This window comes from Chiloscyllium punctatum, chromosome 33, assembly GCF_047496795.1.
Source record: "Chiloscyllium punctatum isolate Juve2018m chromosome 33, sChiPun1.3, whole genome shotgun sequence".
Taxonomy (NCBI): Eukaryota; Metazoa; Chordata; class Chondrichthyes; order Orectolobiformes; family Hemiscylliidae; genus Chiloscyllium; species Chiloscyllium punctatum.
This window is the reverse complement of record NC_092771.1, coordinates 18,798,769-18,826,516: the sequence shown is the minus strand read 5'-3', so window position 1 is coordinate 18,826,516 and position 27,748 is coordinate 18,798,769. Positions and strand designations below refer to the sequence as shown.

At 43.2% G+C, this 27,748-nt stretch overlaps 1 protein-coding gene across 8 annotated transcripts in view; it reads left to right on the top strand.

Annotated features, from left to right (window-relative positions):
• Positions 1-27,748, top strand: part of cd276 (CD276 molecule) — a 350,663-nt gene that overhangs the window by 54,092 nt on the left and 268,823 nt on the right. For all 8 annotated transcript variants that reach the window (XM_072553075.1, XM_072553074.1, XM_072553068.1 and 5 more), the window contains one exon: positions 20,512-20,688. In XM_072553075.1, the coding sequence (XP_072409176.1) occupies positions 20,628-20,688 (61 nt within the window). In that variant the 5' untranslated portion in view covers positions 20,512-20,627. The remainder of the gene's footprint in view (positions 1-20,511; positions 20,689-27,748) is intronic.

Sequence of the window (27,748 nt, the reverse complement as noted above, 5' to 3'; positions counted from 1 at the left end):
AGCATTGTAAACTGGGAGGATTAGATTCTCTACAGTGTGGAAACAGGCCATTTGGCACAACAAGTCCACACCGACCCTCTGAAGAGTAACCCGCACCCCTACATTTACCCCTGACGAATGCACCTCACATTATGGGGCAATTTAGCATGGCCACTTTACCTGACCTTAGGATTGTGGGAGGAAACCGGAGCACCCGGAGCAAACCCATGCTGACACAAGGAGAATGTGCAAACTTTACACGGATGGAGTCACCCGAGGCTGGGTCCCTGGTGCTGTGAGGCAGCAGTGCTAACCACTGAGCCACAGTGCAGCCCCAACATTGTGGAGTTCTGAAAGGACATTGACAACAGGCAGATTGGTGGTAGATGAAATTCAATGTGGAGAAGTGTAAAGTGATGCTTTTTTGTATGTAGAATGTTGAAAGACAATATAAAATATGGTGTGCAAGTCTAAAACTTTCGCATATATAGCTCCAGATTCCTCTGCCTATGCACAGATCATTGCAAGTGGCAGGACCAGTGGAGAGAGTTGTTAATAAAACATACAGTTTCCTAGATTTTATTAATAATTGTATAGCATATAATTGATGTATGAACTTGTGTCTGACGTTTGTTAGACCTCACCTGCACTATTTTGCACAGTTTTGAACACCACATTACGGGAAAGATCTCTGATAGTACAGAAGGGATTTGCAAGAATAGAGTTTCTCAATCCTGGAACCAGTGAGAGTTATGTGAAGAGATTGGGATTATTGTTTTGTTTTTTGGAGCTCTGGAGGTTTACATAGTTGTAAGTGGACTGGATAGAATAGATATGGAGAAACTGTTCCCGATCGTAAAAGGAACAAGAACAAGAGGATGTAGATTTGCAAAAGGAGGAAATGTGATGCGGAGGACTAAAACACTTCGCACAGTGAGTAGTTTGGGTCTGGAATGCAGTTCATATAAATGTGATGGGGGCAGGTTAATTTGAGACATTCAAGAGGGCATTGGTCAGAATTAATGTGTAAGGAAATGGGGGACAAAGCAGGAGATTAGCATGAGGCAATGATGTTCCTGTGAAGGGTCAGTGGGCTGAATGGTCTCCTTCTGCACCATAACATTTCTGTAATTCTGCACAATGAGCTTTCCAAAGTGGGGGGTCAGGGCACCATGTGGGGTCATGAGCGAAAATGTTGGTGTCACAAGATCCGAGACAGTGATGGCTACAGTGGGCCTCCAATGAAATCCCAACAGCTGTACTCCCTTTCCAATTGGCTGCTGTGATCTCAGGTCTTATTGAGGATTTGGGCCTATGATCAACTCTCTCAGGGTGGAGAAGATAGTTCGGGAAGTGCAGCTCTATCCAGCGAGTAAATTGGGATAACAAGCTCCCCCATGAAGGAAGTTATGCTGAACTTTGGAAGCACTTGTGAGGACTCACTTGGAATATTGGGTTTAATTCCAGAGCCACAATTTGGGGAGGAATTTTAAAGCCTTGGCGAGAGTGTGGAGGAGATTTATTTGGATAGTACCAGAGATGAAGGGCTCCAGCCACGCGGAGAGGCTAAGAGAAAAACTGAAATTGTTGGAGAGACTCAGCAGGTCTGGCAGAGTATGTCAAGACAGAAACCGAGTTAATGTTTTGAGCCAGGTGATTCTTCATCATGTGGAGAGGCTGGGATTCTTCTCCATCCGATTGGGCAAGTACTCGAAAGGAAATTCTTCACAATGAGAAAGGGAAATTAGCGAATTAAGTAGCTCAAGCAAACAGTCAAAAAACTGCATGGAGCCAAGTAGTCTCCATTTGTGCTGTATCTTTTATTCTGTTCTCAAAAAGGTACTTGCACTGTTCATTGCTCAGTGTAATTACCTGTAATGGACTTAGTTTGTATAGAATCCCTACAGCGTGGAAACAGGCCCTTTTGGCCCGACAATTCCACACTGACCCTCCGAAAAGTATCCCACCCAAACCCATTCCCCTACATTATCCCTAACCTACACATCCCTGAAAACTATGAGCAATTTAGCATAGCCAATTCAGCTAACCTGCACATCTTTGGATTGTGGGAGGAAACCCACGGAGACACAGGGAGAATGTGCAAACTTCACACACAGTCATCTGAGGCTGGAATTGAACCTGGGTCCCTGGCACTGAGGCAGCAGTGCTAGCCACTAAGCCACCTCATCACTATATCTACCATTTAAAGTCACAGCTTCATCGTGGATTGAGGCATGTGGGGAGATTCTAGTGTGCGGTGCTGGAAAAGTGCAGCAGGTCAGGCAGCATCCGAGGAGCAGGAGAATCAACGTTTCAGGCATAAGCCCTGAAACATTGACTCTCCTGCTCCTCAGATGCTGGCTGACCTGCTGTGCTTTTCCAATGCCATGCTCTTGACTCTGATCTCCAGCATCTGCAGTCCTCACTTTGTACTAGCAGATGGTGAGATTCCTCTTTGAGAAGCTAACCATGGGTTGGTCATCCTAACACAGCAACGTTGGGATAATCACCTTTAAAATGCCACTCTGTCTCTTGCCTGGAAAACCAGTACTTTGTTTTTGTACTAATAACAATTAGTGACATAACCCCTGTCCTCACATGCTTTTTAACAAAGGCAAGAGATGTACAAAAGTTCAATCTTTTTATATTCTTGAAAAAGTGTAGCTTGCATAAAATTACTGCAGAAATGCAAACCTTGTTTGCAAAGTTAAATAGATTTGGCAACTTGTGAAACCAGCAACACAGTGTATCTGGAAGTATATGCTATGTCCCAGTGTTATGATACCTGCTGTGAAAAGACTATGGTTCGGTTTAACTACTGTGGTGCTGTAGTGAAGGCAAGCATTATGTATTTATAGTACGCCAAGAATAACCAGAAAATGGTACCCTTGCAATATTTTTTGGGATGGATCATCAATTATGTTGTAATTCTGTAATGAGGAACAGTACTCAATTCTGCAAAACACGTGTGCTCCTTGGGTGGTTCAGCAAGCTTAGCCAGTGAGTTGCTCAGCCTTGTGGACCGATGTCTAGCCTGTATTGTACAGCTAATCACAACCCGATGACAATTTGAAGCACCAGAGTTGGCTTCAGGATTTAAGGTGAGGGAGGGAAACGTGGGGAAAATGTCAGCTGCTCACTCTCTCCTGATTGGAAGCCTTCATGTTAATGACAAGGAAAGGTGGTGCTGTGTGTTTATTCATTCCTTTCCTGAACCTACTTTCATCACTCTTTTTTGCCAGTCCCCTCTATTTTAATATACAGCATGGAAACAGACCCTATCATCCAACCAGTCCGTGTCAACCGTAATCCTGAACTGAACCTGCCTGCACTTGGCCCATATCCCTCCAAACCTTTCCTATTCATGAACTTGGAGAAAGTGAGGATTGCAGATGCTGGAGACCAGAGTTGAAAAATGTGGTGCTGGAAAAACACAGCAGGCCAGGCAGCATCCGAGGAGCAGGAGAATCGACGTTTTGGGCATAAGCCCTTCTTCAGGAATTCATGAACTTGCCTAAATGTCTTTTAAGCATTGTAACTGTGCTCACATGCACCACTTCCTTTGGAAGTACATTCCACACACTCTGTTTAAAAAAAAAACAAATTACCGTTCATGCCTTTTTTAAAATCTTTCTCTTGTCACCTTTAAAAAATGCCCCCTAGTCTTGAAATGCCTCCTCCTAGGGAAAAGACCTGCCATTCTGAGCAGTCTTTCCTCTCCAGCAAGACTTTTGGGGCCAGCTCGATGGTTGAGTATGTTCGAGACTGCAATTAATTAGGTTAAAACTTCAAGGGATGCTGGGATAGGTGGTGGTGAAGAAGAACAGCTTCCATGAGCACACTGAATGGTGGAATGGGCTCGAAAGGCTGAATGGCCTCCTTCCTGTTTCTGAGACTCGTGTGTGCGATGTTTTTCTCCATTTGAGACCGTAACCGCAAGTGAGTAAAGTAATTGAAAGCTGGATGTACTCAGCGGTTGCAGGAACATTTATGAAGACAGAAACAAGAGTTCATGTTTCAGGTCGGTGACCTGTTGTCCAACATGGAGTCTGGCCTCTTGTGGTGTGGTGGTAATGTCCCTACCTCAGGTCTTAGCTGTTCCAGAGATGGTCCCTGAATAGAAACGTTGAGAATTGTGATGTGTTTTAAGCAAGCCAGGGAAAGGCAAGGCTGAGAACAAAGGGAAAGCTGGGGATAGATGAAAAGCAAGAGAGATTAAATGTTGAAGAGATGACTTGTACAAGGCAGCTTGAGATTAGAAAAGTAAGAAAAGATATTCAGGAAGCAAAACAGGAAACATAGGATCTTACCAACAGCTGCATTGCAAAAAATAAACACCTGAGCTCATGGACTGAAGTTGTTGAACTCTATACTGAGATTGTAAAACTCTGAAAGGCTGAGATAACAGGTGAGATGTTCTTCCTTAACTTCCATTGAAACGGTGTGGGAGACTGAAGATGGAGGGATCTCAGAGCGAGCACAGCATTAAAATGCCTGATTTGGACCTTTGGGTCACTGATGTGGCTGATGAAGGTGTCTTTGTTTGGTGCCCATAATGCTTGATGGTTGGGGCAGCACGGTGGCTCAGTGGTTAGCACTGCTGCCTCACGGTGCCAGGTTCGATTCCAGCCTCGGGTGACTATCTGTGTGGAGTTTGCACATTCTCGCTGTGTCTGTGTGGGTTTCTTCCGGGTGCTCTGGTTTCTTCCCACAGTCGAAAGATTGCAGGTCAGGTGAATTGGCCTTGCTAATTTGCCCGTAGTGTTCAGTGGTGTGTAGGTTAGCTGCATTAGTCAGGAGTAAATGTACAGCAATACAGTCTGGGTGGATTACTCTTTGGAGGGTCGGTGTGGACTTGTTGGGCCGAAGGGCCTGTTTCCACAGTGGGAATTCTATAATGTAGATAAGACTGTACCACCAACAACTAAATGGAAAGGAGTGCAAGGGAAAACGGTGACTGCTGATGGGATAACTGTGAATTTTGAGAATGATATAAAACATGAGGATACAGAAAGTAGGGAGCAGGATAGTAGCAGACTTCATGGGGCCATTGACAGATAAATTGGGCAGTGGGTGTCCAGTGCCATGAAGTGATGTGCTTTGAGAGGTTTAACAGACCAATAGTGTCATCTAAATGATTGTGAAGAGGGTGCGAAAGTTTGGAGGAACCTTGGGATGAAGGGGGCTTTACGTTCTCCGGGATTCAGAAGAATTTGGCAGGTTATGAGGTAATATCTGGACTGCAGGACTGAATGGGGAATCTGTTTCCAAAAGCAGACACCGAGTGAGCCAGGCCATTACCCTCCTGTTCTGAATGGGTCGGTGTTAAACGAGACATAAAGCAGTCAGATTCAGAAGGCTGGATAAGAGTGAGAACAGAATGGCTGTTTGCTCTCTCCAACATGTGTTTTGAATCACCTTCCTGATAACAATCTGCTTCCTGCTGAATCCCACTCAGTTAGGTTGCTTTGCTTGACAGGTTAGCAATCTGCCCGGATGCAGTGCCAGAGGCTCCAGATGCAGTGTAGAGTTTACTATCTTGCTTCTATTGTCGGAGCTCTATCTGTTTTTCCCAGTTTTCTTTCCTGTGGTCCTGAATTGGCCCTCTGCCATTTTGGAATCTACACTGTTAGCTTGATTGCGACTCACCAACCTTGTACACCCTGTCTAATCTGGAGAGGCACAGTGCAGCCAACAGAGAGTGGGGTTTAGATCTGCTGGGCATAAACCACCCTGTGACTGTGTTTCTTCCCCCTCAGAGCTGTCAACAAATTGGGACAATATCTCACTTTTTATATGGGGTATGAGGTCCAGGATTTGCAGTGGGAAAGGCAACTAAGTTGTAGTGCACTCAAACTGGGTCTCTACCCACTGCGATAGTCACGATGAATTTCTGCTCCATTGAAGGTCACTTTTGGGAAGCATGGATTTTAGTCAAAGAGTTGTCTCGCTCCTGCTGACAGATAAAGGATGCACAGTGATGCAAAACCTACAGCACCATTCCTAATGAATCCCTTGTAGCAAAGGTTCCCATTTTATGAAGAGAACATTAGCTCCTGCCCTCTTCGGAGGGGGGGGGGGGGGTCCCGGTCCCGGTCCCTGTCCCTGTCCCTGTCCCTTGACATCTTCTCCATAATCACACAGTTTCTGAAGGTAGGAACATAGTCATACAGCACAGAAACAGGCTCTTCGGCCCAACTTGGTGAAAATGTGTACTCCAGGATGCTGGAGATCAGAGTCAAGATTAGTGATGCTGGAAAAGCACAGCAGGTCAGGCAGCATCTGAGGAGCAGGAAAATCAGGATTCCTGGTGAAGGGCTTTTGCCCGAAATGTCGTTTTTTTTTTTTTTTTTTTTTTTTCCTGCTCTTTGGCCCAACTTGTCCGTGCTATCTAGATTTCCTAAACTGAACTAAATCCCACTTGCCAGCATTTGGCCAATATCCCTCTGAACCCTTCCTGTACCTGTCCGAATTCCTTTTAAATGTTATAATTGTACGTACCTCTGCTAACTCCTCTGGCAGCTCATTCCATACACACACTACCCTCTGCGTGAAAAAATTGCCTCTTAGGTCTCTTTTAAATCTTTCCCTTCTTACCTTTAAACCTATGTGCTCTAGGTTTGGACTCCCTACTCTGGAGGGAAAAGTCCTTGTCTATTCAACCTATCCATGCCCCTCATGATTTTATAAAACCTCCATGAGGTCACTCCTTAGCCTCCAACGGTTCAGGGGAAACAGCCCCAGCCTATTCAGACTTTCCCTATGAGTCAAACCCTCCAATTCCAACAACATCCTTGTAAATCTTTTTCTGAACCCTTTCACAACATCCTTTCTCGAGGAGGGAGACCAGAATTGCACACAATATTCCAAAAGTGGCCTAACAATCAATGCACTGACCAACAAAGGCAAGCATACCAAATGCTTTCTTCACTACCCTGTCTACCTGTGACTCCACTTCCAAGGAACTATGATGCATAAGCTTCTTTGCCATTTGAAGTCAACGTGACCAGTTTCATCGTTGGTAGGATTCCAATGGGTGTGCAGTTGATCACTAAGACAGATTTGTGTCCAGGGGGTTCTGTAGTTGGATAATGGAGACACTTGAGTGGTTCTGTGGGGATGGTTCCTTGTTCTCATTTGGACTGAAAGAGTTCAATGACCAGGCATTGACCTCCAGCCTTAAAGACCCATGTGAAGATAGCATTTGCTCTTGGAGATGATGCATTATACAGAAAGGGTATGGAGAGAGTACACAGATGTGGAGGGATTGATGGATCTAGGAAAGCATGCAAATAGATTTCTGAAGGTTTCTGGGACTTATTGAGGGAATACAACAAATTTAAAGATGGGATCTTGGGCTTCTTTTTAAATTATTGAGTACTATAGAGTACTAAAGCAGGAAAGTCACCCTGAACCTTTATAAAGCTCTATGAGGCCACAACAATTTATATTGCATCCAGCTCTGGTCACCACGCTTTAAAAAGGATGGCCATAGTCTTCAGAATATTTCCACGGATGAGGGATTTTAGCTGCAAGGTTATGATGGAAAAGCTGGGGATTGTCTCCTTGGAGCAAGGCAAATGTTTGGGAAGAGCTTTACAATTTGAGAGATGGATAAGAAAGGCAAATAGAAACTGTTCTCTTTTAACTGACTGAACCATGGCTAGAAGTAAGGCAGAGATTTAATGCTTTGGTTAAGAAATGTAAGACCGATGTGACAAAGAACATTTTTACGTAGTGAGAGCTCAGAGCTAGAACCTGCTGCTTATCGGGGTGGTTGGAGCAGAAACGATTAGAAGGAAATTTGATCAGTCGTCAAGGAAAATAAAATTAGAGGGGTTAGAATAGGTGAATGGGATTGATTGGATTGCTCTGCAGTGAGGTTGAATGGGCCTAAAGGGCTGGATGGCCTCCTATTGCGCTGTAAAGATATTGATTCTTGGACTTTAGATCCTCCAACTGTGTGATGATATTTAAAATCCTGATCTCTGGATGATAAATCTGAATTTTTAAGCTTGCCGTATACACAGGCTCCAATATAGCTTCTCTCACAGCAGCAGCGCAGTTCCAATACCGTGTAATAGCTTAGATGGATGACTTTGTGGATTGCAATTGAGTCTGTGAGATCTGCTGCAGACACAGCCGCTTCATTTAGTGCACAATGTGATAATAAATCATATCACCAGACGACACTGCATTCTTTTATCACAACAGGAAATAAGTTGGATGGAAATTGATTTAAAAACTGATTAAGGTGAGCAAGAAAAACTATTCAGAATGGTTCCAAATGTTGATGCTGTTTCTGTCCCTAATGAATAAATTAATGTATTTGCTCTGCTTTAGGTATTGCTTTAAATTTATTACATGTGCTGTGTTTCTTGTGTTACGTTGCATAATAAAATGAAGCAAAACAAGTGGTGTCTTTCCCGTGTAGAGAGAGAGAGACTTTCCTATTGAAAAACAGCATTCACTTCAGTCCCCAGTCATTAAGAAAGTGAAAAATTATGGCGTAATTCTGTCTCCAATTTCCTCAAGCCATTTTCCCCACCCTGAACCTGTTCATGTATCTGTCGTAAAGATTGCAAATGCGCAGCAGCTCAGGCTGCCTTTGGGAGAGAGGAACTGAGTAAGTGTTTTGTGTCAATGAACTATCTGTTGCATCTGTATCCATCACATTCTGCATTCTAGTTTATTCTGTACTTTTCAAGTTAGTAATATAAAAAGCTGTTGCATCATTACTTTGATCAGCTTCAATGCACGTTTGGAATTGGATTTCTCTAGGTATGACTCCAATGTGGGCAACCCTGAGTTCAAGAACTGACATTGAGGTAACTTGCTGTTTCTCGTGTCATAGCTTCCATCTTGGATTTCTTTGGATTCCCCCAGCTGGTGTGGATCGAATCTGGACACTGAATAGAACTGAAGGGCTCACTGGGCAACGATTATCGTTGCAATCAACCCTAACTTGTACACAGTTATCCACAGTAGCCTATCAAGCCAGCCTGATCCTTGATAGATATTTGACTTGCCTGATGATAATGATACGAAGGCATCACAATTGGCATATAACTTTTGAAGTACCTAGGCTGAAACCCTCATTGCACGACTGAGGGAATGCTACCCTGTCAGAGGTGCCATTATTTAAAGGTTATATTACACCCTGTCGGCCACTTGGGGCAGATGTGAAATAAGATTCTAGATTAGTGTGGTGCTGGAAAAGCACAGCAGTTCAGGCAGCATCTGAGGAGCAGTAAAATCTATGTTTTGGGCAAACTCCCTTCATCAGGAATATCCCATGGGATTACATCAAAGCGAAGTCAGAGTGACTAGCTTCTTGGATATTTTGAGAGGAATTAACCATTGCATATGACTTAAAGAAGAGAGGGCCGGTTAGCTCAGTTGATTGGACAGGTATTTGCGATACATTGTAACACCAATAATAAGGGTTCAGTTCCTGAACTGGCTGAGGTTACCATGAAGGTCCAAGGCTTGGTAACCCTCAAGTCAAACTAGCACTAGCTGTCTCTCTCTCTCTTTCTCTAATGAGAGTAACCCAATGTTTAGCTACTTTAAGAAGTTTTTCACGGTCATGAGTTCAAATTGTTACATGAGGTTGTTAAATCTGCTTGATTTATTGCAAATGCCAAAATATAAAGTGGCATTGCTGCTAGTGCAAGTGTTATTCTTGCTCTCAACCTCCCACTACAGTATGTCAGTTGGACATTTAGCTCTATTGAGAAACTCGGAGATTTCTATTCATCATTTGGACTTCCCTGGACAATAATCAACTTGTGGAAGAGGTGGCTTGTGTTTCCCATCCTGCCTGTTCCTTCCTGACAGGATCTACCACAAGGGTGAGCAAGTAAAGAAGGATGCTGCTTTTAAATTCCGAAACTCTGGGTGGTCTAGAGGGGATTGTTAAGCTGCAGATAAGGTCACTGGAGTCGTGGCTTCTAATGTGTTTCTGGTCAGTATGCTGGCAAAACTTCCTGTCCTTATTGTCGTGATAGAGTATAAGCACTAACAGATGTTGCTTGATTTCAGCCTCTAGTGTAGCTTTAGCTTGACGGTGCCTTAATGGCCATTACCAGTGAATCTCTCCCTTGGAAATAACCATCACCAACTAAACTTGGAGAAGTCAGCAAATTTTAGCTTTTTAACGTAGATGAACCTCTGATTTGCAAATTAATAACCGGAAGAATCCTGAATACAGCCTGGAAGTGAAACAACTACTCTATCGTGTTCTCCCCCTTTCTCAATTGTGTTAACTAAACAACGTATGCCTTATTTTGTTTTAAATCTAAGATTACCGTGTTATGTGGCATATAGAACAATTGTTGCAAATCTAACCTCTGCATTTATTACAAAACCGTGGGAGACTGGTTAATGTTGGTCATAAAATGGTTTTTGATACTAATTAATTACCATATTTGGCCTGCAGCTGTGCTGATCCAGCAATACGTTGTTTCATTACAAACATCCATGTCTACAGGAGGCCTCGCTCTATCCCCAATGCTAATGCAAGATTCCTGATGGAGGGCTTTTGCCCGAAACGTTGATTTTCCTGCTCCTCGGATGCTGTCTGACCTGCTGTGCTTTTCCAGCACCACTTTAATCCAGACTCTGATCTCCAGCATCTGCAGTCCTCACTATTGTCCAATGCAAGTGTCAACCTGTTCATTATGAATAATTGCCTCCATCAAATTGTGGACAATTTAAACCATAGCAAAATACAAGGTCTTTGCTAGTAATTGCAATTAAATGCTACAATCTTTTGAATGCAACATTTGACAAAAGTAAATGATTAGATTAGATTAGATTAGATTACTTACAGTGTGGAAACAGGCCCTTTGGCCCAACAAGTCCACACCGACCCTCCGAAGAGCAACCCAACCAGACCTATTCCCCTGCATTTACCCCTTTCACCTAACACGGGTAATTTAGCATGGCCAATTCACCTAACCTGCACATCTTTGGACTGTGGGAGGAAAACCGGAGCACCCGGAGGGAACCCACGCAAACATGGGAAGAATGTGCAATCTCCACACAGTCATTTGCCCGAGACAGGAATTGAACCTGGGTCTCTGGCGCTGTTATTCAGAAGAACTAATGGAGTATTTGCATTTAACTACAAGTGCAGGGCCACTGAGTGGCAAAATCTGTGCAAGTCTATGAATCTAAATTAGAAGAAAAACGTTGCATTAATTACCACATTGTAATATCTTCAGGACGTCTCGAAGTGTTTTCCAATCAATTAAATACTCTCAAAGTGCAGTCACTGTTTCCCTCTAAACAAATGTTAATGGACAATGTATGCCTGAGGTCTGTCAGTGAGACGAATGATCAATTCTTGATGGCATCAATTAAAGTAAGGTTCTTGGCAAGTCATCAAAGACATTTCTTGCTCTTTCTACAGTGTCATGGGATGTTTTATGTATGAAATGAATAAGCCAGTGGGACCCGAGTTTTATCTGAATGCTCCAGTATTGCTGCAGTTCCTTTGTACTGAAATGAAGTCTTAATCGAGGTTGTCTGCTCAAGTCTTCAAGTCCACTCTATTTATGGGCCACTATCACCAATGCTTGATGTTTTATATCTTCAAGTCATTTCCGATTACCACTTTCTGGAAAACTATTAATGTTAGATTTACTTCCAAAATGTAGACTTATAGCTTGAGGGAGAATTGCTATATTTAAGGATTCAGATGCACACAACTTGACTGACTTAATTAAATCATTTGAACCTCTGACGATTGTCGTGGCTAGTGAATGCTACAGTCCAATGTATCGCAGTCAAAAGCAGATTAGATTAGATTACTTAGTGTGGAAACAGGCCCTTCGGCCCAACAAGTCCACACTGACCCTCCGAAGAGCAACCCAACCAGACCCATTCCCCTTCACTTAACACTACGGACAATTTAAGCATGGCCAATTTACCTGACCTGCACACTTTTGGACTGTGGGAGGAAACTGGAGCACCCGGAGGAAACCCACGCAGACATGGGGAGAATGTGCAAACTCCACACAGACCGTTGCCTGAGGCTGGAATTGAACCCAGGTCTCTGGCACTGTGAGGCAGCAACACTAACCACTGTGCCACCCAGATTAGGCATTGCTTTTAAATTTGATACTGGGAATTGTGTGCATCAAGTTGGCATCTGAACTTTGAGAGAAAATCGCAAACAGTTTGAGAAAAAGTGAGCTCAGTGCTGAAAATGTCTTTTAACCTTTTTCTGCCTATCGTTTTGATCAGCAATGTGGCTTATGTTTGCCATCCTTATAATTTGCGCTGTTAGTTTAAAAAGTATCATTGCGTCCAATTCTGGTCGCCACATTACAGGAAGGATGTCGAGGTTTTGGAGGTGGGCGCACAAGAGGTTTACCAGGATACTGTCTAGAGGGTATGAGGTGAGGCTCGAAAAACTCGGGTTGTTTACTCTGGAGCAGCGGAGGCTGAGGAGAGACTTGATAGAAATTTATAAAATTATGAGATGCATGGATAGGGTTGACGGTCAGAATGGTTTTTTTTCCCCCAGAATTGAAATGTCTAATATTCAGGGATGGGGTGGTTGGAGGTCATGCATTTAAGGTGAGGGGAGGAAAGCTCAAAGGTGATGTGAGGGGCAGAGAGTGGTAGGAGTCTGGAGTACACTGCTGGGGAGGTGGTGGAGGCAGATGTGATAGGGCTGTTTAAAGGATTTTTCGATAAGCACGTGAATATTGCAAGGAATGGTGGGATATTGACCAAGGGCAGGCAGGAGGGATTAGTTTAATTTGATGTCACGTTTGGAACGGCATTGTGGGCCGAACTGTTCTATGTTCTATGGCTTGCTTTTGTCTGTTTCCATTGCTCTTCAAAGCAGCATGTAGAAAGTGCAACGATATTCATCCAGGCCCTCGTTCTGCTGTTGAAATGATTTCTTCTGTATCCTTGTTACTAGCACACAATGTCACTTCAAGGCTTTGGCCACCTGTATAAAGAGGGGAAGATTTGCATTTCTAGAGCACTTCTCAAAGCCAACTGACACCTCAAATGTGCTTCATAATCGGTGAACTATGTTTGAAATGTAGTCAACGTCGTAAGATAGGAAAAAATTCAGCTGTCGACTGTAGAATTTAATCTATCACTGACTTTAAGAGGAGTCCCCTCTTTCTGTATGTGGTGATTAGATTAGATTGCCTACAGTGTGGAGACAGGCATGTCCTTACATTTTACCCCTGACTAATCCACCTAACACTATGGGTAATTTAGCATGGCCAATTTAGATTAGATTTTTGTTAGATTAGATTATATTACTTACAGTGTGGAAACAGGCCCTTCGGCCCAACAATATGTGAACCCACCCATACCCCTACATTTACCCCTTACCTTACACTACGGCAATTTAACATGGCCAATTCACCTGGCCTGCACATCTTTGGACTGTGGGAGGAAACCGGAGCACCCGGAGGAAACCCACACAGACACGGGGAGAACATGCAAACTCCACACAGTCGGTCACCTGAGGCGGGAATTGAACCCGGGTCTCTGGCGCTGCGAGGCAGCAGTGCTAACCACTGTGCCACCGTGCCGCCCACAAATTTACCTGACCTGCACATTTTTGGACTGTGGGAGGAAACCGGAGCACCCGGAGGAAACCCACGCAGACACAGGGAGAATGTGCAAACTCCATACAGACAGTTGCCTGAGGTTGGAATCGAATCCGGGTCCCTGGTGCTGTGAGGCAGCAGTGCTAAGCACTGAGCGACAGTGCGCCCGTGATGTAGGGAATGTGAAGCATGAGCCAAATATAAAAGTCCTTTGGAAAGAGTGGGTAGGTTTCTGAAAAGTCAGTGACCACACCGACAGAGACAAACTTTGACCCATTTTTTTTCCCATGACAAGAGCACGACAGACAAAGTTGTGAATAATGACACTCTGTGACAGTGATGCAGAAAGGAGCGCATGTGGAAGGTAACTGTGTGACTCATGATCAGCTTCCTGGACCCTTACAATTCCTTATGGACAGCTTTGCTGACTGGTATACCCAGTTATCCTGGTTCACTATGGTTTGATGGTACTCTCGTTCCATGGAGGAGTTTGATGGTGTTGAAGTGGAATTGTGGGAAGCAATGCCTTCACTTTGAGTTGAACAACAACAAAATAACAGTTGAGGTCAACAGCATAAGAAGTAGGTCTTAGTTTGATAATTACAATTTTGGAGGTTTTAATTCTACTAGATTAGACTGCACTCATTGATAATAATTATGTAAGCATTAATGCCATTTGTTGGACTTGACCTCCCACGTCAAGAAGGCACAACAATGCCTCTTCTTCCTCAGGCAGCTCAGGAAATTTGGCATTTCCATAAGGGCCCTCACCTTTTCCACTCTGTCCAGGTACCTAACAGCCTGGTATGGCAACTGCTTTGCCCAGTACTGTAAGAAACCACAGATGGCCGTGTGCACAGCCCAGACCATCACGGAAGCTTACCTTCCATCCTTGGACTCGAGTTGCAATTCTTTTTGCTGTGGAAAGGTTGCCGACGTCATCAAAGACCCCTCCCACCCCTGTAATGCTCTGTTCCAACCTCTTCAGTTAGGCAGAAAATTGAATAGATGCACTAACAGGTTAAAAACAGCTTCTTCACTGCTGTTATTAGACTACTGAATGGATCTCCCTAACTTCACATAATGTTGATCTTGCTAATGTTGACCTTCTGTACACCACCTGTGTAGCCGTAACCTTCTATGCCTCACTCGGTCTAAGCATCCTGTGATCTTTATATCCATGTTTGCTTTGATCTGCCTGTACTGTTTGAAAAACAAAACTTTTCACTGTAAAAGTCGAGTTGCAGGTAGATAGGATAGTGAAGAGGGTGTATGTTATGCTTGCCTTTATTGGTCAGTGCATTGAGTTGGGCGGTAATGTTGTGGCTGTATAGGACATTGGTTAGGCCACTTTTGGAATACTGCGTGCAATTCTGGCCTCCCTGCTATGGGAAGGATGTTATGAAACTTGAAAGGGTTCAAAAAAGATTTACATGGATGTTGCCAAGGTTGGAGGGGTTTGAGCTCCAGGGAGAGGACGAATAGGCTGGGGCTGTTTTCCCTGGAGTGTCAGAGGCTGAGGGGTGACCTTATAGAGGCTTATAAAATCATGATGGACATGGATAAGGTAAATAGATAAAGTCTTTTCCCAGGGTGGGAAAATTAGAGGGCATAGGTTTAGGGTGAGAGGGGAAAGATTTAAAAAAGGCCTTAAGGGACAGTGTTTTCATGCAGAGGGTGTTGTGTGTATGGAATGAGCTGCCAGAGGAAGTGGTGGAGGCTGGTACAATTACAGCATTTAAAAGACATTTGGATGGGTATATGAATAGCAAGGGTTTAGAGGGATATGGGCCAAAAGCTGGCAAATGAGACGAGATTAATTTAGGACATCTGGTCGGTATAGGTGAGTCGGACCAAAGGGTCTTGTTTCCATGCTGTACATCTCTATGACTTAGGTACATGTGATGACAATAAATCAGATCAAATCAAATAAGTAGACGTTTCTAAAATATTTGCAACTTTATTAACCCAGTCACTCTCTGCAGTTCACTGAAATGCTAATAGACAGAACGTATAGCATTTTACACCTAATGTTGGTAATGAACGGTCCCTTGGTTTGGTACAACCATACTTACAACACAGCTGCTTCTAAACTGCTTCAATAATGTGGTTTCACCGCAACTTCAGATGACCAGTTTCTGCCATTCCAGTGTCCTCTCCGGGCAAGGGTGACGAATGTATGTCAAACATTGACCACTTCTGTGTTTCAAGTCAGGCAGCTACAAAAAACTGGATTGAAGCTCTTCCGTTGTGACATATGTGTTCGGGTTCAAAATAGACTGGTCGAGGAGAAGGCAATGTCAAGAGTTGTCTTCCAACTTTGGCATCTTCAGAACTTTGTTTACTGCATGTTAACACTGAATACTACTTTACATGGTAACCTGAGATTTCCACGGCTCTAATCTTTATTCCAGTTATTGCTAGGAAGGACTGTAATGTTAACTTTTAACTTTATTTTTCTACTTATGTTAAGAATGATGGTAATGCTTTACTTTAAACTTTTTGTTTCTCTGTTACTACTTGCATTGAGGTACCTATGTTGGTGCCATATATGGTGGTATTGTACACTTTTCACTCTACTCCTATACTTGAGGACATGTGACAATGAAACTGAAATCAACTATTCTCTGAACTCCTCTATCTTCTGTCTTCTTTCTGTTTATTTGACTCTGTCCTCGCTGTACTATATTTAAGTCTAGGGGGTGCAGCTTTGTGATATCGCCATTGGGTCCTCACCAGACATTACTCATACATTTTCTTTGTCACCCTCCTATCTGATGTGAACAGGAAGTTTCCGCTTTGTCAGTCAATGATGGATTTAAGTCTCGGTTCCACGTACAAAGGAAGCATGTGATAACCTTCTGTAGTATTTCTAAGCAACAGTATTGTGAATGCACAGCTAATTAAGGTGTCATTAGGTGATAATGACATTATGCCTGAAGATTGTTTGTTTTTTTAGGATCGTTCTCCGTTCGTTGTCCCATTTCTTGTCAGCGGCTTCGTTTCTACTCTTGAGACAGAAAAGCACTTTCATTTATATAGCGCCTTAGAATGTCTCAAATTTCATCGCTAATTGAGTACTTTTTGAACTGTAGTCACCATCGCAAAATAGGGAAATACGGCAGCCAATTCTTGTGCAGTAAGCTGCCATAAACAGCCTGAAATTAAATGAACAGATGATCTGTTCTAGTGATGTGGATGAAGATTAATATTCTTAGGAAAATAGAAGAATTCCCTTCACTTTCTCAAATTGCCATATGATCTTTTTATGTCCTTGTCATCTGTCCAACCCTATTCTAAAAATGAAATTTGTTACCACTTATGCTAGTCAATATATCAAAGACTCACTACTGTAAGACCACATCACGCACTTGTAATTCCAACTGTTAAAATACTTACAGACAGCATCACTCTTTTTTGGATATAAGTGCCCAAGGTCTGTATGATTTTTAAAGCATTGCTTATTCACTGAAATATGTGCGTTAGCCCCAGTGGGAATGCAAGTGTTCTTTGAAACAAGATCCAGGCAGTCAGAGTTGAAAAACTATTATGGCTCAGAAGCAGAAGAGAAAGTAATAGTCTTTAATGCAGGGAGCCCATAAAACGGGTAAATCTTTGCCACGCTTGTTTTGAAGTCAAAGGCTTATCTTATTGTTCAGAAAAAGAATTGTGTCAGACTTGAAGAGCTAACTGTGTTCCAGTGTTAATTGTTTTCCCCATTCCCTGGATGCTGCCAGACCTGCTGAGTTCCCTTTTGCTTTTTTGCAATCCCAGATAAATTTATTTCGGTCTTTCAGCTCAGATTACCAGCCTTCATAGGGCTTTGCTTTTATTTATGACTCTATCTGTATTGCACTAGTTATATAAAGAAATGACCCCGGATGATCCATGGCGTATGATTCAAATTCTGGCTCATTTCCCAAGATGTGGGATGTGTTTCCATTGAGCATCTGGCTGACCAGCACTACATTTCTCTCCAGCTATGAGGGTGCTGTGCTGGAAATTCTCCCCTCCCCTGTTCCCTGTTTTTAGCAGAATGTGGATTGTCATATGTCACTTATTTGTCGAAAGGTTTAAATGGTGGCACGGTGTCTCAGTAGTTAGTGCTGCTGCCTCACGACACCAGGGACCTGGGTTCGATTCCAACCTCTGGCGCCTGTCTGTGTGGAGTACACCTGTTCTTCCTGAGTCTGTGTGAGTTTCCTCCCACAGCCCAAAGATGTGCAGGTTTGGTGGTTTGGCCATGATAAATTGCCCCATCGTGTCCAGGAATGTGCAGACTAGGTTGATTGGCCATTCTAAAGGTGGGATGATGGAGATAGGGTTAGGGTCTGCGTATTAGTGAGATGCCCTTTTGGATGGTCAGTGCCTACCCGATGGGCCAAATGGCCTTTTTCTACACTGTGTAGGGATTCTGTGATTCAGCTGATCTGGAAATGGGTGAGTAGGGCTCTCAATGATAGGCATCAGGGCAGGATTTTCTGATCCGATGCCTGAGTTTAATGATCAAGTTGGTGCCATGAGGTCAGGCTAGGAAGGTTATGATATTTTACAGGAGTTTGAAGGAGTTTCCTTTGCCCTGTGGATGAGGAATCTGTATATGGACTGTCTCCGGATGTTCTGCTATTCGCTGTGCCCATTTGGTTAATGTACCCACTGGGAGCAATGGGGATGTCCATCTTGCTTGCTTCTGAGCTATTCCAGTGTTGGACTGTGTTTCACGTTTTCAGTGTCTGTCTGAGTTGGCTACCATCAGGAATGGCAACTACAGTGCTGCTATGAGCCAGAGAACGAAAGAAAGAAAATCTTGCCTTTATATAGCACCTTCACAACCCAAGGTGATTCCAAAGCCAGTTGAGAACTTTGGAAGTGGGGTTGTTGTTAGAATGTATGAAATGCAGTTAGGGAGGCGATGGCCTAGTTGGTATTATTTTGGAATGTTAACCGAGAGATCCAGGTATTGTTCCTGGGGATGGATTAGTGGTGCTGGAAGAGCACAGCAGTTCAGGCAGCATCCAAGGAGCAGCGATATCGACGTTTCGGGCAAAAGCCCTTCATCAGGAATAAAGGCAGAGAGCCTGAAGCGTGGAGAGATAAGCTAGAGGAGGGTGGGGGTGGGGAGAAAGTAGCATAGAGTACAATAGGTGAGTGGGGGAGGGGATGAAGGTGATAGGTCAGGGAGGAGAGGGTGGAGTGGATAGGTGGAAAAGGAGATAGGCAGGTAGGACAAGTCCGGACAAGTCATGGGGACAGTGCTGAGCTGGAAGTTTGGAACTAGTTTGAGGTGGGGGAAGGGGAAATGAGGAAGCTGTTGAAGTCCACATTGATGCCCTGGGGTTGAAGTGTTCCGAGGCGGAAGATGAGGCGTTCTTCCTCCAGGCGTCTGGTGGTGAGGGAGCGGCGGTGAAGGAGGCCCAGGACCTCCATGTCCTTGGCAGAGTGGGGGGCGGAGTTGAAATGTTGGGCCACGGGGCAGTGTGGTTGATTGGTGCGGGTGTCCCAGAGATGTTCCCTAAAATGCTCTGCTAGGAGGCGCCCAGTCTCCCCAATGTAGAGGAGACCGCATCGGGAGTAACGGATACAATAAATGATATTAGTGGATGTGCAGGTAAAACTTTGGATGTGGAAGTCTCCTTTAGGGCCTTGGATAGAGGTGAGGGAGCAGGTGTGGGCGCAGGTTTTACAGTTCCTGCGGTAGCAGGGGAAGGTGCCAGGATGGGAGGGTGGGTTGTAGGGGGGCCTGGACCTGACCAGGTAGTCACGGAGGGAACGGTCTTTGCGGAAGTCAGAAAGGGGTGGGGAAGGAAATATATCCCTGGTGGTGGGGTCTGTTTGGAGGTGGCGGAAATGTCGTCGGATGATGCATAATAATGTAAAGATTAATATGAAATTGATTCACTCCAAATGATATTGAGAAATAGTGAAAGATATTGGATATTATAAAGGTTCCTGGGGACCTGGGTTCAAATCCTGCCACAGCAGGTGGTGGAATTTAAATTCAATTAAAAATCTAGAATTAGGAGTCTAATATTAACCATGAATCCATTGCCGATTGCTGGGAAAACCGTGTGTTTCGCTAATGCCCTTTTAGGGAAGGAAACTGCCATCCTTACCTCGTCTCCATGTGACAGCAATGTGGTTGACTCTTGACAGCATTCTGGGCAATTGGGGTTGGGCAATAGATGCTAGCCCAGCCAGCAATGCCCACTTCCCATGAATGGTAAAAAAAAGTGAATTTGTGTAGAGCTAACTGACACAAATAACTGTGCCCATAATAACATGATCTTGTTTTGATGGGATATTGGATAATCCCCTTGAATGGCAAAGCAAACTTGAGGGCTAAACAACATACTCCTATTCCTATTTCTTAAGTTCTTATGGATATATATTTGAGAATAATAAGTATTTCCTGAGAGAGAACTTCTATTCTCTTCTTTGCCATGAGATCTTTGATACTTACCTGAGAAAGCAGGTTTGGTTTAACGGAGACATTTTTTGCACATCTTTCTGCCCTAGGAATTATCCCCTTCTGATTTAGACACTGGAATTCTACCATCTCAGCCACTGCTGGCACAGAGTATTATCCTGTGTACAGCACTGGACTCAAGACTTTGACCCTTGCTTGTAAACTCCTGTATGAAGCACAACCTCATGTGACCAAATTGTCATGAGTGCTGTTCCTTGTAGAACCATACTCCAGTGCAACATGGAGAGCATCGGGTGAAAAGAGTTTTTGTTTGTTAAAAGGATAGGAAGAAAAAGGTGGATTAAGTTACAGGTCAGCCATGATCTTATTGAAAGTTGGAATAGTCTCAGTGGTCTTCGTGACTGACACAGGAATTAGAGTCAATCTTATTGTGAAATATTTCCACGGCCTAAATTCTGCCAACTTTGTAGTGTGGACATTGTTGCTACAACATCAGTTTATTTGTCTTGCCCACAGGCATGAAGCTGACTTTTATGGGAAGTTCCTGACTGCAGGACTGTGATTGAACAAAAGTGAATAATCTGAAGCCAGTCTCCTCGCTTTTTGTGTCTGATATAACACTTGACCCAAAGATGTACAATGCCATCTTGTCTGTGTGCCTCGTGATGTATTTGCTGCTGGGAAGCTGTAGAGGTAAGACCTTAATTTCACACTGTAGTAGCATGTTGACACTCTCGGACCCTGCTCCATACGCAGCGATGGTAAATGCAATGTAAGTACATTGAGATTTTGGGTGGATGCAACCGAACGACAAAGATTAAAAAGTTGGACCTTATAACCTGGCAAAGTGGATTACTCACATCTTAGAATGTTTCTATCGGTCTGAAACTGTGCAATATACATTAAATAAAAGTGTAATGCAGTTGCAAAAACATTGCCTTTGGTTGTTGCATCTGTTAGGAGAAAGTGAGGACTGCAGATGCTGGAGACGAGAGTTGAAAAGTGTGGTGCTGGAAAAGCGCAGCAGGCCAGGCAGCATTCGAGGAGCAGGAGAATCTACATTTTGGGCATAAGCCCTTCCTCCTGAAGAAGGGCTTATGCTTGAAACGTCGATTCTCCTGCTCCTCGGATGCTGCCTGGCCTGCTGCGCTTTTCCAGCACCACACTTTTTAACGTTGTTGCATCTGTACCATACTACAGGTGACAATCCTTTATCCGAAATGCTTGGGACCAGCTGGTTTTCGGAATTCAGAATTTTTCGAATTTCAGAGTAAGTGGCAGTTTGATGGTGGAATTTTAAGAAAACCTTTCCAAAGAATAGACTTACTGTGCATAAAACGGTCCCTGAAACCAAATTGAGGCTTGCCAGTGCTGCACCACACTTCTACCCCCGGCCAGGTCGCATCTGAGTGACACGCTTCGAGTGGGTGTCGACTTGGGTTAACTGTTTGCATGCCAAACAGCCTTGTTAATGAGAAGAAAACCTTCAGACTTTGGAGCTTTTCGGATAAAGGCTTGTCTATCTGTACAGCGCACATTAATGACCCTTTTGTATAAAGAAAGACTTGATGCATAATAATGTAAAGACTGATATGAATTTGATTCACTCCGAATGACATTGAGAAATAGTGAAAGATATTGGCTATTGTAAAGGGTCCAGGCCTGACAATACTCCAGAAACATCCATTAGCTCTACCTCCGACACTGTGTGTACCATTTGCAAAGTGCACTGCAGAATTTCATCAAGACTCCTGAAGACTGTACCATCTGGAAGGACAAGGGCAGCAAATAAATGGGAACAACTCCACATGCAAGTTACTTCCCATCCCAACTTGGAAATATAAAGCCGTTCTTCACTGTGGCTGGGTCAAAAATCCGGGAATTCACTCCTTAACAGCATTGCAGATCTACCCTCCCCAAACAGGCCACGGTTGTTCGAGCAGACAGCTCACCACCACCTAGGTCCAACTAGGAACAAGCAATAAATACTGGACCAGTGAGTGAAGCTCTTGAACATATGAGCAAAAACCAATGAATGTATTGACACAGACTTGGTATATGAGTACATTCATGTGGTGGTTATAGATGCATACAATACGACATTCAAGAAAAAGCTAAGTAAAACAGATAAGGAAACTGGGACCAGAAGGAGATGTTGATTGGAGTTATGTGAAAAATATGTGAAAAGTTTTGTGTGGAGTTTAAACACCAACATTGACTTGCTGGGTCAGGTTAACATACTTCAAAATATATAAAGTTGGATTAATGTATATTATCTAGACTCTTCCTATTTCCCAACTGATGTAGAGATTCACCAACAGGTTTGTTTTTTTAATGGTATGGCTTCCATCATGAACCTTAGAAAATCTTAATAAGGGAAAGTTGTCCATTTGTGCTGTCTCTTTTAGTTGTAATTTCTGATGCATCATAAACCAAGCATCCCTAGAAGCAGGTTATTCAGCCCGTCAAATCCACACTGACCGTCCAGAGAGCATTCTACTCAGACCCACCCCAACTCTATCCTTGCATTTCCTGTAACTAACCTACATAAATATGGGGGCGGCTCAGTGGTTAGCACTGTTGCCTTGCAGGGCCAGCCTTGGGCGACTGTCTGTGTGGAGTATGCACATTCTCCCTGTGTCTGTGTGGGTTTGCTCCGGTTTCCTCCCATAGTCCAAAGATGTGCAGGTTAGGTGAATTGCCCATAGTGATAGGTGCATTAGTAGGGAGTAGGTGAAAAGGTGGGTTACTCTTCAGAGGGTCGGTGTGGACTTGTTGGGCCGAAGGGCCTGTTTCCACACTACGAAATGCGATGTAAAAACTAACCTGCACATCCCTCCAAACTTTGGGCAATTTCCCATGGTCAATCCACCTAACCTACACATCTTTCGAATGTGGGGAAAAAACTGGAGCACCAGGTGGAAACCTCCCCAGGCACAGGGAGAATGTGCAAACTCCAAACGAGCAGTCATCTGAGGGTGGAATCGAACCTGGGTCCTTGGCGCTATGAGGCAGCAGTGCTAGCCACTGAACCACCCCTTAACTAAAAAAAGATCCTGGGAGAGGGGTACAAAGGACACTAAGTAAGTCTAAGGCTTATGAACTGGAAAATTCCTCTCTCTTCGCTCAGGGCACTTGAAGCCAAACCAGGAGATCACGAAGGCCATTAACTTCTCTAGATTGACCATTTACCAATCGCCTCTATGGAACGATTTTCTTCCCATTACAACATTGTTCAGCGCTCATTACAGTATTCCATGGATTTATATTCACCACACAAGCCAGCAATTTGATTAGTAGGCCTACTTTTCTTTGGGAAAAGACTTCTCTTAACATCCAATACATCAAATATAATTTATACACATCGCACTCTGGAAACCAATATTGCAGTTTCCTTGCTGTATAAGCCTTAGTCAAAATGCTCCTGTGTCTATGTTTTTAAAGTTGAGTGTCTTGCTGGACACCAATGGTCCAAACTTCCTCTGAACCTTATTTTCTAAAGCTTCATTATCATCCATTGCATGAATCTTTACAGGCAGCCAAGATAATTTGTGCTTTATTAGATTGGAATGTTCATTGCAAGTTTTCTTTCTGAAAATCCCCGAAGAGAATAAAGTTGGTTCGCATTCAGAAACTTGAAGTTGATAGGTGTCGTTTCTTCTCTGCTATGATTTAGTAAACAACGATCAGCTGTATAAGAGAGTTTCAGGGCTATACTGTTGAGAGAAGACTTTCAGTAAGCACAGTGTGTACAGTGATAGCCCTGGCTCCATAGCGTTCTCTTTGTTTCTGTCAATCTTGGGGAGGGTTGTGTAGAAATCCTATGCACTACACACAGTTGCAAATTCATACTTCCTATTGGTTAATCTCCGTATATGAGATTCCTCTTAAATGCAGGAGAGATAGCCACTTCTCATACTGAAGGAGCAACCTATTATCAGTTTTGGGAAGAGTTCATGGTTTTGGGTTGTATTACTCTACAAGAGAGTTTAAGGACTTATGATAATCTTTCTTTCAACTACCAAAGTTGTAATAACAACTTTAATTGTTATCGGACCTGATAAGTGCTGAGCCAGTTCCACTGAATTTCGCAAAAAGAAAGAGGTAAGGATTCAGATAAACAAGGCATTGAAGGAAAGGTTACAAGGAATGACCAGAGGTTTGCTGGATGAGTTTCTTTAATGAGAAGGGAGCGAATCACAGTGAGATGGTGTTAGAGGGAGTGGGTCCATAAAGTTGACATATCAAACACCATTGAAGGTTGTGGTGTTGAGAAACCTTTTCTTATTGAACTGAAGGATGATAAAATTGGCAATATCATTATCAGTTGCTCAAAGGAATACTGAAGGTATGAGTAAAGTTACCTCACTGCAGTTGTATAGAGCTTTGAGTGGTCTGTACAGTTTTGGTCCCTCTATCTAAAGATAGATAAATAGATAGATAGATGTATTTGCCACAAAGGAGCGTAATAGAGGTTGACCAGTCTAATCTCTTGGATAGCAGGGTTTGTCTGATGAGGAAAGATGGAGGAAACTGGTCCATATTCTTTTGAGTTTTGAAGAATGAAAGGTGATCTCATTGAAACTTATGAAGTTCTTCTATGATATGACAAAGTGACTATAAATAAGATGTTTCCCTTGGTCAGCATAGAACTAGGATGCATACTCTCAGGATTAGGGTAGCCAGTTTGAAAATAAGATGAAGACTAACTTCTTCACTGAGAGGGTCATGAATTTTTGGAATTCTCCACCGCAAGAGGCTGTGGAAACTTCATCGTTGAACACATTCAAAAGAGATCAGTTGATCCCTGGAGGCTGATAGCATGAAGGGATAGAGTACAGGAAAATGGCATTCAGGTAGATGATCAGCCATTGTTTAATTGATTACTGCAACAGGCCTGATGGGCTGAATGGTCTACTCCTATTCCAATGTTCTCATTCTACTCTGTTTATATTTTGCTGGTTTGAAATGATTTTTGGGAAAAATAGGCACTAGAGCTGCAGAGTCCGGTTCAGATCCGAATCTGAACACAATAAAATCAAGCGATGACTACACCCTTCGGACATCCATCTCACCATGTGGGGTGAGACTCACAAGTTTGGCATCCTGGGTGTGTTACTGGAGCAGGTGTGTTTCCGCTTTGGGAAAAGTGAACTGTCCCGCTTGCTTTCCCGTAACTAGTTCCAGAAATGTCGAGCTGTGTGCATGTGCTTATGTGTGACTTAATGTGGAGCATGCTCACTTCCAACTGAAAACAATTTGAAAGGCCCCATTAAAGGCATTTTCCAAACCTACAACAACTGCCATCTAGACAGACAATAGCACCTTCCCAATCCATCAGCTCGAAAGGACAAGGGTAGCAGATACATGGGAACACCACCCCTTGCAAGTTCCTCTCCAAGCCACTCATCATCCTGACTTGGAAATATATCATTGTTCCACCGCTGGGTCAAAATCCTGGAACTCCCGCCTGAAGGACATTGTGGGTCAACCCGCAGTGTGTGGACTGTAGCAGTTTAAAAATGCAGCTGAACGCCACCTTCACAAGGGCAATTAAAGAATCGGCAATAAATGCCGGTCTAGTCAGTGATGCTCACATCACATGAAGGAAAGTATAATATAATGCAGGTCTCGCTGATTTATCAGACAGCAATTTCATCTGTCCTCCTCTGTCATAGCCCAGCAGCTGCCAAAAGTAAGAATGATGCTGTAATCTCAATGGTTTTGTGATGTTTTTCAAATTTGAAATAATCCTTTTTGCTGTTATTACAGTTTGCTATAAATCATCAGATTGAACTATCAGCAGTTATCACATCTTACCAGTGTTGATTCTCAGCTTTCAACCCCTGGTGTCTTTGCTTTCCTGACCTTTAGAATATTTCCAGTTTTCTTTTAAAAGTATAGCGTGTGTTTATAAAATTAAACATAATGGAGGGTAAAGGCTGAGTGGAAGACTATAATTCCAATGGATTTACTCATAAATCAGTCAAACTTCTTTTCTGCGACTCTCAATTAAATAAACCCATTAATGTTTATGTTGGTTGTCTATAATCACAGTACTTATGCCAAGGGTATATTTTCTTCTGTATACTTAGGTTGGGCTTTTTAAAAAAAAGTGTTAGAGTTAGTTGACTTTCTTCATGCTTCATAGCAAATGGAGATGAATAATTTTCGAATAATTCCGCTCGCTTGATTTTCCCCACAATGGATTCAATGGCATTGTTTGAAGCTCTTTCTAAATGTGGCGATGGGGATCAGCTAAAGGACACAGATTGAAGACAATTAGTAGATATCCAGGGTTAAAAATGAGGACAACCTGTTTTAACTGGTGAGATATGCAGGAGGATGGCAGAACAAGATTCAACTGTAACATCTGAAAGAGAAATGAATAATAAGTTGGAAAGGAGAAATTTTCAAGGCTGTGGAGAAAATAGGGAACGGAGCTAATTAGATGAGTCTTTCACAGGACCAGCATGGACTCAATGGGATGAATGGCTTCACTGATTTATCTGAGGAAAGGGAAAGCGTCAACACACAACAAAAAAATACAGGGCTGGAATTTCTCCTCCTGTCTTTTAATTCCGGTTACCTAACTTGCCAATTCCAGATATCGGTTATAGAGTCAAGCAGCACGGAAACAGACCCTTTGGTCCAACATGTCCATGTCGACCACGTTCCCAACTAAACTAGTCTCACCTGCCTGCGCTTGGCCCATATGTCTCTCAACCTTTCCTATCCATGAAGTTATCAAAATGTCTTTTCAATGTTGTAATTGTACCTACATCCACCATTTCCTCTGGCAGTTCACTTCACACACGAACCATACTCTACAAAAGTTATCCATCATGTCCTTTTTAAATCTTTCGCCTCTTACCTTAAAAATATGCCCTCTAGCTTTGACCACCTCCTCCCTAGGGAAAAGACTCTGGTCATTCACCTTATCTCTGCCTTTCAAGATTTTATAAACCTCAACAAGGTCACCCCTCAACCTCCTATGCTCCAGTGAAAAATGTCCGAACCTTTCCAGTATAATCCTGGCAACAGCCTGGTAAATCTTCTCTGAACCCTTCCAGCTTAATAATATCCTTCCTATAACAGGACAATGAGAACTGCACACAGTACTCCAGAAGAGACCTCACCAACGTCCTGTACAACCTCAACATGACATTCCACCCCCTTGCCTACTGAGAAAAGGTTGCACAGATTGGGCTTGTACTTGGAATTTGGAAGAATGGGAGGTGATTTTAATTAAAACCAATAAGATCTTGAGGGGACTTGAGAGGTTGCATGCTGAGACAATCTTTCCTTTACAAGGTGTGGATCAGAAGTGGGGAGGGGGGGGCACAGATTAAAAAAAAAACTGTGCTTCCATTTAAGATAGGGGTGAGGCAGATTATTTTTCTTAGAGTTGGAAGTCTCTGTGGATCCCCTCTCTAGAAGGTGGTGAAGATGAAGTTGTGGAATATTTCTAAGTCAGAAGTAGAGAATAAGAGAGTCAATGGTCATTGGAGATCGACATGAATATGAATTTAAATATAGAACATAGAACGTTACAGCGTAGTACAGGCCCTTCGTCCCTTGATGTTGCACCGACCTGTGAAACCAATCTGAAGCCCATGTATCCTACACTATCCCATTATCATCCATATGGTTATCCAATGACCATTTAAATGCCTAAAGTTGTCGAGTCTACTATTGTTGCAGGCAGTTCGTTCCACACCCTTACGACTCTGAGTAAAGAATGTACCTCTGA